Here is an 11,905-nt window from a genome sequence, read left to right as displayed (position 1 = left end):
TTAAAGAATTTTTAGTCTTAAAAGTGTGTTTTTAAATAAAACTTAATGTATATTAACATTTTTCAAGAAATAATAAACTTGTGTTTTACTTTTGGAGAAAATTAGAACTTTTACTCTGTGCTGAAACTACTTAAAAGGCTGCCCACACTCAAGGTCTTCAGATTAAAAACACATAAACAAAATAAATATGAGATAAAAGCAAAAATATTAATTATTCATTAAAAAACATGACAGACTTCTCAAAATTCCCTAAAGATTTACTCTTTTTTTTGGGCGAGGTTGAGACAAATGCCTTCCGCATCGTCATTGTGTCGTCAGAGCAATAGTATGTGCCACTTGCAGGTCACTAAAAAACTCTCCTCTTATTTCGAAGGTTAACTACTGGTGGTCACTGCCAGTGTAATCCTCCATAACCTCTCAGCGCTTTACTATGCTTGCTCTACGCTCTGACGCTAGTGTGATGAAGATTTACTCAAGCGCCCGTTGTTTTGCACTTATTTACGATTCATCAATTAGTTCATCAAGGAACGTAGCAAATTTGTTGCTACAGCTGCTGTTGCCTCTGTTTCAGCTGCTGGTGGAAAGAAGGAAGAAGCCAACAGCAAATCAAAGTCAGAAGAAAACGACTATATGTTTTTCGGGATCTACGCCTAAATAGTTTAACGCTAAAGTTACATCTTATTTTTCCTTCTTATTGAAGCCTATTTAAAGGCCTTTTTAGGCATATGAAAAGGTTGCAACTCCATATCAAATATCTAACCATTAAATATTTATTCGGAAAACGTTTATAACGCTTTATGTTTGAAATATATTGTGTTCTTTTTTTAACGTATTCCTTAGGTGGCAACTCTATACTATACATATGTATGTATGTCTAAATAAAAACGTTCCAGAAAAGTTTCCTACTGTAAAAAAATTGAACGTTTACCATTCATTTCATAACATTTTATTTGCAAGCGGTGACAATTGATTTTTTTTTTTATAAAAATAATCTTTTTATCTTACCCACAAAGAAGACTCAGAATATCTAAGCTCTTAACTTCTTCACCAAGCAACTCAAGATTGCAGAATTATTAAAATGGATTTATTGCAGTCAATCGTTGCTCTCGGATATATTTTAATGACGCAAAACTAACGTCTCTCTCAGGGGGTATTTTAATTTCGAAAATGTTAAATTTTTAGATTACCCTTGTAATGAATAGTTGCCACAATGCGCTTTACCGCTTTAATAAAACGACAATAAGAAAAGTAAAGCCGTACACTTCAACAACACTGGCTACAAAGTTTCGCACTGAAACTTGGGAAAAACACCAACAACAATTAATGCACAAGAAGAGCACTCATCACAATCTCATCACATACCATGTCCAGAGCGTAGCATACCACACTAACCCCAAGTGACCGCTAGTTGCTGTGTCGCCTCTATTTCTTTATTTGGTAATGGTTTATCGGCGATGTTTCTTTGCGCAACTACTTAATGGCGTGTGGCGATTAAAAGTGACAAGTGGCACACATGTATTATGCATGTACTTATGTACTCATTCTGCCACGAAAATGCGTATATATGTGTGTGTGCTCAATTGATATATACTTAAGTAAGCCACGACGAGCTATGTACAAAGCAATTCAACAATAATCGTTTGGGGAATTATGTAGTCAGCTGGTGGTCGCTAGCGCCACTTCTTCAGTGAGGCACTGTGATAGTGTTACTAAATAAGAAAAAGTTGCTCACAGAACTAAAGTTACAGTGTAGCGTAGACATTGTGATAGTAATAATAATATTTAATAATGTTTGCTCGGTCATTTGCTTAAGTAACCCCTAAAGCTAACTTAAGACAGTTACGAAGCTGCCGTGTCATTTATTAGGGTTCCTGCATCTCCATTAAAAATTTAGCTGAGCTTCTACTACAACTTCTTGTGTATATAATATACGAGAAATAGAAGCATAGAAGTTCCAAGGAACCGCTGAATAGCTAATTAATATTAACGAACATATTTTCTATTCCAGAATTACACTAGTAGCTACTCTGCCGAGAACGACCATTTATACAAAATGTTGCTTCAATGGGTTAGATGGTAGTATAATCTTACTTTCGTTCCTTTATTAGGAAACTTTTCAAAGGCAACTCTAAAAAGTTTGACGCCTAGTCGGAAACAACCTTTCTTGAGGAATAAGCGCACTTATTAAAATCAAATCAGATATTCATTGAATATATAATTATAATAATATATATAGCATAAAATATAACATAAATAATTTTTGGAAATACTGTCAAAGTGACAGTTCCGATTCGAATCCAAACCTGACTTCTTTTCATTCACATGAATATTAGTGTTCAGTTCCCTCTTTATTTAAGAATTTGTAGAAGAAACCGAAATATTAAACAACAACAATTACTGTTGTAAATATTGTGTCGCTAGTGAAATTTCTTCTGCATCTGGCTTCTAATGTTTTTGCCCGCTGTCAAAGTGTTTGTTGTAATGGCGCTTACTTATGAACGTGTCTGTTCATTAGTTTTGTCCTAACTTCGATCTTTTTTTTTCAAAGTAATGAGTTCTTAATACTGCATCATTGTTATTGCTGTTGTTGTGCTTCGCTTTTTGCTGTCATCATGAAAAGTTTTTGCTGCTGCTGTGCTTTATTGTTGTCTCTTTTTTCTGGCCACCGTTTCGTATGTGCTGCAGCGAAGAGTTTTTCTAGCCTTTAACCGCGCACACGTCCACCAGAGAATTGAATGGGGAAAATTATAAGCAACAATAACAATAACGCCAGGCGCCATCAGCAGCACTAAGTCAGGGGTTAGTTAAACATGCGGCGCACATGCCGGTCGCGTTTGTGCAGCGCGTTGCCACATTTAACCTCAAAGTTCAGGCATTAAAGGCAATTAAGACGCGTATGCCAAGCGATTGGCATGCGGCATGTGGCAAGTGGCACGTTGTCAGTGGTGGACACAAAGCGCATCACAAAGCGGGTGGGTCCAAGGTAACTAATAATATATTGCAACGAAACATTTAATTGAGTCTGGGCTAAGACTTTCTTTGCAAAAGTGATCAATTTTACAAAATTGTATAATTCAAGTGAGTAATTAGCTGCTCATCGGCATTTATTCCATAGAGATTGGCCTTATTTTAATGTAATAATGTTAAGCTTACCTTATGCCATAAACTCGACTTTAAGATGTTTAAGGACGATGAAAAATCAATTGTGAGACAAATTGTTTAGAAAATGTAAAAAAAACAAGAAAAAACGTTAACTTCGGTTGCACCGAAGCTATAATACCCTTCACACATACAAAAGATTCCTTGCAGGATTGCAAGAACTTTGATCGGTCAGTTGGTATGGCAGCAATATGCTATACTAACTTGATCACAACACTTTCTTCGGAGATTGCACCGCTGTCTTGGACAATAATCCTTGCAAAATTTCGTTAAAATATCTCCTCAAATCAAAAAGTTTTCGATACAAGCACTTCATTCCGATTCGATCGTTCAGTTTGTATGGCAGCTAATATGGCAGCTATATTGATCCGATCTGAACAATTTCTTCGGAGATCGCATCATTTCCTTAGGCAATGACCCATGTCAAATTTCTTGAAGCTATCTCGTCAAATAAAAAAGCTTTCCATAGTGGTCCGCTATTATTCCAACAAATGAGCAACTTCTGGAAAAGAGAAAGAAGATTTTCTTAATTTATTTCTCGCTTTTTAATTTGCCACTATTTCAAAAGGTCTAAAACTGTACATGCTAAAGTCTTGATATATTCATTGTTTCAAAACACTTTCAAAGTCCCTGAAGATTTTGGAACGCTACGATAATTATCATGGAGAACCAATAGACCTTTGAGGAATATTTACAGACTATATGTTAGTACTTTCGTCCTTCTACTAAGACACTTTTCACATTTCTCGATTCTTGGGAGTAGCAAGAAGAACTCGATAAGGTCTATGGGTAACCAGACCCATGCCAACCACAATAATTGCCTTAAAGATTTGTAAGCGAACGAAATTTGTGTAGAATGAAGTTTTTCTGCGACCGGTGAGAGTTCTATTATTAATAATTGAAAAATTTATGAAATAAAACACCTCTGATTTTTCATAAAAAAACCAATCCCTCTTGGTTAATTTGAGTTAATTGAATGAATCAACACAGAACTCACACACACATATATACTAGTGTATATGCAATGGAATACACACTCACTCCGTAACGCAGATAAGATATCCTAACGACTGTGTAGAACACTACTTTTAACAGCTTTTTCCTCATTCAGTTTGCATAATTAAGGAAAACGCTTCACACACGTACACACACATGCACAATTAGGTCACACCTGGGAATCAATTAGCAGCTACATGCGACATACAAGTCCGCAGCAACTACAAGTATGTGTGACTTGAGGGTAAGCGTAACGGCATTTAAAATATGTATGCTAAACTATAAAAGCGCTAAGTAAACAGAAATTAGCGTCACACTGCAGGCGGAAAAAATGAAGCATGAATGGACTTTTGGCTGTGCTTTCGCATTACAACTACTCACGCAGGCAGTAAGGTGTCAACAAAGCACAGACGGAGCGGAATTGACAGACTATAGTGTGTTGAATTTCCTGCAAGATGTACGACAACTGCAACACTATGACCAGCTGGTGTTTGCTCACAACCGCAATGCAACTTTACCACCAGCATTTGTGGCACAAGCGCAGACGGAACTGGAGGAGCTAGAGAAAGTAGCAGACTTTAAGGATTTTCGCCTGACTGCTAGCCAGAATTATGAGGACCAGTTCGTACGCAATATATTGACATAGCTTTCAGTGCCGATTATACATTTCAATGAGTTGAGCCCCGTTCAGCTGAAGCATCATTTTAGTATGGCGCACTTATTGCTGGTGTATTTGGAAGAGTCACTAGAGGCGCAGTCTGCGTTATTCAAGACGTTAGCGACAAGTTTAAAGCATAGAACACACACGAATACTTTATTTTTAATAAACAACAACAACACCACGGCGACCTGTGATGAGCGCTATCTCAGACAACTCTTTCAATATTGTTGGCAAAGCAAAATGATAAATGTGGCAGCGTTATGTGCTGACTATAAGGTATATTATAGGAATCTATATATTTTTTAGACATAATTTCATCATTCGTTATGCAAACTTCCAGCGCACAAAGCTATTCTACAGTTACACCCAATTTCCTGTGTTTACTTTGGAGTATAAGCCCTTGAACGCCTTACAACTACACGACGTGTCCTTCTTTCCGTACCGCCTGCGCAACTTACACGGCTACAAGGTACCCTATATAATAGGTGGCGCCGATCCACGCATTATTATCTTCGAATATAGCGGTAAACGCATTGTGGGCGGTTTCGTTGGCCACTTCCTCAACAACTTTTCAGCTAAACACAATTTTACATTCTACGAACCGCTTCCTTCACCATCCAATAGTAAACTCGCGCCCTCGCAAGATTTAATTGCGGCAGTACGCAATAATACCGCTGAGATATCGGTCGGCCTTACGTATCCAAATATACCCTTTGATGGTTTCTCTTACCCATACGAGCAGGTGAATTGTTGCGTTTGGTCGCCAATGGAAGCAGATATACCGAATTATGACTTCTTTTGGATCGTCTTCGAGGGTATGACCTTCGCGCTGGCGCTCGGTGTCATTCTGCTCATATCCATTGTATTGAGTTGCGCGCTCTGGCAGCATGGCAAGAAGCCGGACTTGCTGCGCTTTTTTATACACGATGCTTGCTTGCGCGGCGTTTTGGGTCAGTCATTTCGGGAGCTCAGTCGCGCCCCTTTCGTTATACGTTTCATTTACCTTCAAATATGTGTACTTGGTATATTGCTGACTACTTCCTATAATGCCTACTTTGCCACCTATTGGACGAGTGCACCGAAGGTGGCACCATTGCGTAATTTCGACGACATAATGTATTCGGATAAGAAGATATACGTTTTTGCGCCCGAATATGTTGAGCTGATTTCACGTACGGTAGATTTGCGAAAGTATATTCCGATGTTTTATGTCGAAAGAGATTATCATAATTACTTAGCGACACGTGACACTTACAATACAAAGTACTTGTATATGATACCAACGACCAAGTGGCAAATTTACAGTGAACAGCAGAAAGTTTTTACGACACCCTTATTTCGTTGGCGCAACGATATGTGCTTCTATCATAATATACCGTTGTGTTTCCCCATTCATAGTGATTCGATATATTCGCAAATATTACGAGACATGATTTACCAAACGGCTCAGGCGGGTCTAACAGAGTATTGGATGCGTGGCGGCTTTCTGGAGCTGATCAGAGCCGGACGTTTAAATTTGGAAGACTTGAGTCGTCGAAATGAGTTCCGTGCCATGGCAGTGGTGGACATGAAGTATGTCTGGATAGGATATGGCATTGCTTGCGCTACAATGCTAACTGTATTTCTGGTTGAGCTCTGCTATTTTCGACGCAAGCGTGCAATGGCTTTTGTTGTGAACAAAATTTGGCGTCGAATTTGTGGCAAGAAAAAGTTGTAGACAAACCAAACATGATGAAGTATGTTAAATAAATTCTTTCATTCCATGCGTTCGTTTCAGTTTTTTGCTTTAAGAAGTTAAAATGAGAAAGGAGGAGAAATTTTGACTCAGAGTGCTCGCGCGAATATTTTTCAAACAACCAAATAGCAGAATAATAGTTAGCGAATATTGAATTGAGAAGCTATTAGCTATATAAGCAGGTAATCAACGAGTTTGCTTGGCCTGTTCGAGGTAGTGCTACATTATCCCCGAATTCTTTAGGCGAAAAGGTTTTCACGCCCTGCGCTTGAAAAACTAGAAAATCTCTACAGATATTCGTAAAACCCGCAAAGCTTCAAAGATAAAGTTCAATGATCACCAAAAACAGGAAGTTGGGCAAAAAAGATGAAATTTTATAGAGATATATTCAGGATCTTTTGGAGCCAGAGACGACTATTTCTAACTAGAAAGAAAATTATTTACTTTTTACCTAAGAGCTTAAATTTAAGTATAACAAACAAAATATTATCTTCGGTTGCAGCGAAGCTATAATACTCTTCACAAATACAAATGATAAGAACTTGATTCCGATCTTTCAGATTGTATGACAGCAATAGAGAGATTCCATTATTGCCTTAGATATTGATCCTTTCCAAATTTCGTGAAGATATCTTGTCAAATGAAAAGGTTTTTTATACAGGAACTTGATTCCGATTATTCAGTTTGTATGGCAACTATATGCGATAGTGGTCCGATATCGGACATTCCGACAAATGAAGAGCTTTTTGATGAGAAACGGTCATACCCTATATTTAAGATCGATATCTCTAGTCCCTCAAACTAGTTCGCGTATAGACAGACAGACGGACATGGCAATATCAATCATGCTGATCATTTAGGTATATAAATATTTTATTAGGTCGCTGACGTTTTCTTCTGGGTGTTACAAACTTCGTGGCAAATTTAATATACTCTGTTCAGGATATAAAAATAGGGAAAGTTTCGCTTTATCGAAAAATGTATTTATCAGATTTCTCACTTAAAGTTAAGTAAACATTTTGCCAAGTGAAAATGGCACAGGCGTAAGGTAAAAGTTTTTTTCGAATATAAATAATACTAGAAAAAAGTTGCCGACTCAAGTTAGTCGGTTATTATTGCTCCAGATTTAAAATATCGGGATCAGCAGCATTGCAATGATCAATAACGCCGCTGAAAGAACGTCGCCCAAATTCGGGCGTTCAAGTTCACTGATGAACTAATATCGGGTATACTCTGCAGCTGTTATAAAAAACTGCAACCAAGTAGAAATGAATTCCACATTCCTGAATATTTGAAGAATAAGTATATATTTTCTGTCAATTACATGAACATAGGGCACACACATACTCACATACACATCCATCCATTGCATGAAATGCAAAACTCGCCGCTTATGCAAAAATTTCGTGCTTTTAAAATTTTTCAACACCGATTCTTTGTACGTTCCGCCAAATCAGCGCTGTTTTTGGAAATTTTTCAAGCAAATTTGCAACAAGTTTTTTTTCGTGAGCTCAACACATTGTCTGCGAAGAAGATTAGCGGCCAATACGAATTGGTCGATTTGCACGGCCCAAACACCGCAAAGCCAACAACTTGGCGGCATTATACGTTCACAAGGTAATCTCTCGAAGCCAATAAGATACATAAAAAATGGTTATATGCAGGGAATTGTTACAAACAAGACCGACAGTGTTCTGCCCACTTTATGTGAGATACGTGAGATGGTGTAACGCTTTTATAGCTTAGACATTTTTTACGACTCTGTAACGGTGCAACACAAAGAGCGGACAATGGCATATTGCAGGTTGCGCAACTATCTTAGAGCAGTGAACTAATTGTTAAGGGCACTTAGGGCTTCTATTTTAAAGACTTTCTTGGTTCTGTTGAGCAGTATTTGCTGAAAGCCATAATCAACTACTGAGAAAGAATTCTCGACAAATTTTTTGATGCAGCAACACGCATTCATATACCTTTTTTTTTATTTGACAAAATAGAATAATACATTTGAAAAGATAGACAGTTACCCGAAATAGCGCTATTATCTCCAAGCAAATGCTCAGATCGGAACAATACTCTGACTCTTACTTAAGCTAACCTCGTATCCTACTGCGAACTACTCTCGATTTTCGCTGAATCTTCTATAGTGGGTGTAAGCTCATATAATTTAAAACTTTTAGTCAGCGAGTGCTCGGACAAATGAAATCTTATGTTTAAATATAGCAATTGTCACTAGAGATAACCACTTGTTTTAGCTTTTACGCAGCTCAAACTCTTATAATTTTATTATCATCGATATTAAACACTTTATTATGCTCTTAATTTATTCACCTTTCTTTTTAATTAGCAATTTCTCATCTGCCTCACCGACAGAAATCATTTCTCAGCAGCTGCATTCAAAATCATAATATTGGAAATTTACGAAGCAATTGAAATTACTATATAAGTGATAGTAAAAATTTGCCGTCCCAGCAATTTATGCGCATCAATATGACCCAGTAGGAAATACACATATGAGTTAATGACGCAGACCTCGGCTCGCATTTGCTAGATTTTGAGCTGAACCTTAAGTTTGCATTTGTACTGCAAATCGATTGTAGAACAGCATGAGTGGCCTAGCTCTTTTATTCGCAATAAGAGCGAGATTTCATTCGTTATTATACCATACTTTGAGTTGAGCTTTTCGAAAGGTATTATTCAACTGTGTTATTTGTCGATTGTTCTCCTTATGACACGTTTGGTTTTTATTTCCTATTACACATTTTCATATCTTTTCATATCCTGAACTGGGTACATAAAGTATATATGTATATTAGGGTGGGTCAAAAAATTATTTATTTTTTCGCTTGATACTCTGTAAAATCTCTATGAAAGTCTCTCCAAGTAAGAGCTCTTAATTGTATCGGGAAGGTCCTCAGCCTAACAGTTTTATATTTTTTTCTTATTATCAAATAGAAAAATTTATAACTCGCTTCCAACCACTTGAAACCAATTTTTTCTTTCATAGATTTTACAGGAAATTGAATGTTCTACAAAATGGTCCATTACAACTTTTTCGTACACCTAACCGCATAAAATATATTAACAATTGAAGTTTGGCTATTTTAAGGCAAAGAGAGACTTTCTTACAGGTCAACCAATTTTTCAGAGTACCAAGCGAAAAATAAACATTCTATGGTTTTTTACCCACCCTAACGTATATCCCTTAGTTTTTCATATATCTATAAAAGAGGACATTTATGACTTTATTACTGAGTTAGTTTAAAATAAAAATATCAGTAGCATTTCCTACAGGGTTGCGGGAGCTCTTTTGCTGATAGTAAGTACTTGTGGCAAATGTGCGTGCGAATTATTACCACCTGTCAACATCATACATTATACGTACGGACACAACATATTTGTAGCTTTTGTTGCTTTTCTTACTGATCTTGTTGTTGCTGGCCAGCTGGCTGCCAGTGCGTGTATAACAAATAAACAACTCATCGTTAAATGCGTGAAATGTTGCTGCCACGCATCTTCGTCTTTGCAACTCACTCAGTAGATTCAACGAAGCATGCACGGAGACGCTTGTAAACACCTCTTGAATCTGCCACCTAAGCATATTTACATTGTGCGCTTAAATACTTGTGTTGTTGTCGTTGTCATTCTGTGTAGGTTGCACGAAACGCATATGTCTACACTTAAGCGCATAAGTACATAAGCACACAAGCCTTCAGATAAGTCTTAAAGTACTCATCATATTCATGTTGTTGCTGCTGTTTTTTGATGTTGCCAGCGTTTGTTAGTTTTTCACTATGATAATCATGGGTTTTACGATTTTCCTGCCTCATTTTTCATCGGCCAACTTAAATGAATATTGCTATTTTTGTTGTTATTTCTTGCCCGAAGGACCTGCCTTCTCAGGCATGCATGTGGCGTCTATAAAAAATTAGTAGTGTTGCTCACATGCTGTGCTGCTGTCATACAAATATGAATTGAAATGAAACGAAATGTAAGGAGTTGAAAAAGAAATATTCATTTGTTTGCACAATTTAATTGAATAATGAAACACTACGCAGGTGATCGCATATAAATTTGGTGGCGATGTAATGGACAGCAGAAAATTTTTCTGAGCTTTGGGACAAGCTTTTCAGTGTTCAGTTTTGGTTAGGAAACTTTATATAAATAATTTTTTAGTATATATTAAACTTTCCATATACATATAGTTTATGCTCCAAAGTCCCTCATGTTTATGGCTGAAACCTTGAGAGTTTGAAAGTTGAAGTAATAGTTAAAAACCAACAGATGGCTCTCTCGCAAGATAAATACATAATCTGATGTCATCACAACAAACACAACACACATAAAGATTCACATAGAGGTGAAAAGACTTTCTTGAAAGTGACATTGGTGTAACGACTAGCTTTTGTTATAAACGGTATAGGTTTTGGTTATTTTCAATGAAAATTTAATTAAATTTACTGAGACTATAAATGGTTCTAACAGTACAGCGATTCTCTACGAATGCCTCGAAGAACATATTTCATAAATGGCTTAAAGGAGTAATCAATGATCAATGACCAATTTTTTACATATTTTGGATTGATTTATCCTTTTGTTTATATTTTGGGAGATTAATGAATACTTTGTTTACATTTAATGAGGTCATTAATCCCTTTTGTTTACTTCTTATGATCATTGACCAGAGCTTTTTGTTTACCTTTAGCCAAATCAACAACTTTTGTTTACATGTAGCCAAGTCAACAACCATTGACCTTTGTTTACATATTATGGGGTTAGTGAACCTTTTGTTTACCTTTTATGGGGTAAAAATACGCTTCTATTTACCTTTAGCCAAGTCAGCAACCATTGACCTTCATTTACATTTTATGGGATCAACGATCCTTTGCTAACATTTTATGGGGTCAACAACGGTTTTCTTTATATTTTATGAGGGTCAATTGTTTACCTTTTATGGGGTCTATGACTTTTTGTTTACCTTTTGACAAGTTAGCAACCTTTGTTTACGTTTAGCTATGTACGAGAAATTGTTGAAACATCATATAGTAATGTGGAAGAAAATTTGCCAAATCTTTTTTATTCTTTATCTCAGTCTTTTATTACTGTCATAGGCTTTCTATAAAAGTGGTGCTCCGACTAATTATGATTAAGAAAATAGTAAGACTCTTAAGGAAAATAGCTAATAAAAGAATACTTCAAACACCATTTAATAAGAAAAACATTAAAAAATTAAGGTTTAACTGAGTCTAGGAGTAGTTCTAATAGAACGCTGGTTTCTTTTGCGAAATGGAGACCACGGAGCACCTATTAGTTTCTAGTATAGATGGCATTGATTAAATAAACTCAAGCAATTGAAC

General features: G+C 36.5%; 1 protein-coding gene across 1 annotated transcript; it reads left to right on the top strand.

The window, feature by feature from the left end:
* The first annotated feature begins 5,056 nt into the window (after positions 1 to 5,056).
* On the top strand, positions 5,057 to 6,533 carry LOC106622495 (uncharacterized). Its single transcript, XM_036378167.2, has 2 exons — positions 5,057 to 5,092; positions 5,157 to 6,533. The coding sequence occupies exons 1-2, from the start codon at positions 5,057 to 5,059 to the stop codon at positions 6,531 to 6,533; spliced, it is 1,413 nt and encodes a 470-aa protein (XP_036234060.2).
* Positions 6,534 to 11,905: the final 5,372 nt, after the last annotated feature.

This window comes from Bactrocera oleae, chromosome 2, assembly GCF_042242935.1.
Source record: "Bactrocera oleae isolate idBacOlea1 chromosome 2, idBacOlea1, whole genome shotgun sequence".
Classification (NCBI taxonomy): domain Eukaryota; kingdom Metazoa; phylum Arthropoda; class Insecta; order Diptera; family Tephritidae; genus Bactrocera; species Bactrocera oleae.
Note: the sequence above shows the minus strand (reverse complement) of the source record. Positions and strands in the feature narration are given on the sequence as shown.

Excerpts from the sequence above, each read along its gene's own strand:
- LOC106622495 (XM_036378167.2), top strand. The coding sequence starts at position 5,057 with ATGATAAATGTGGCAGCGTTATGTGCTGACTATAAG. Across the intron at positions 5,093-5,156 it reads CGTTATGTGCTGACTATAAG|CGCACAAAGCTATTCTACAG; the intron begins GTATATTATAGG and ends GCAAACTTCCAG.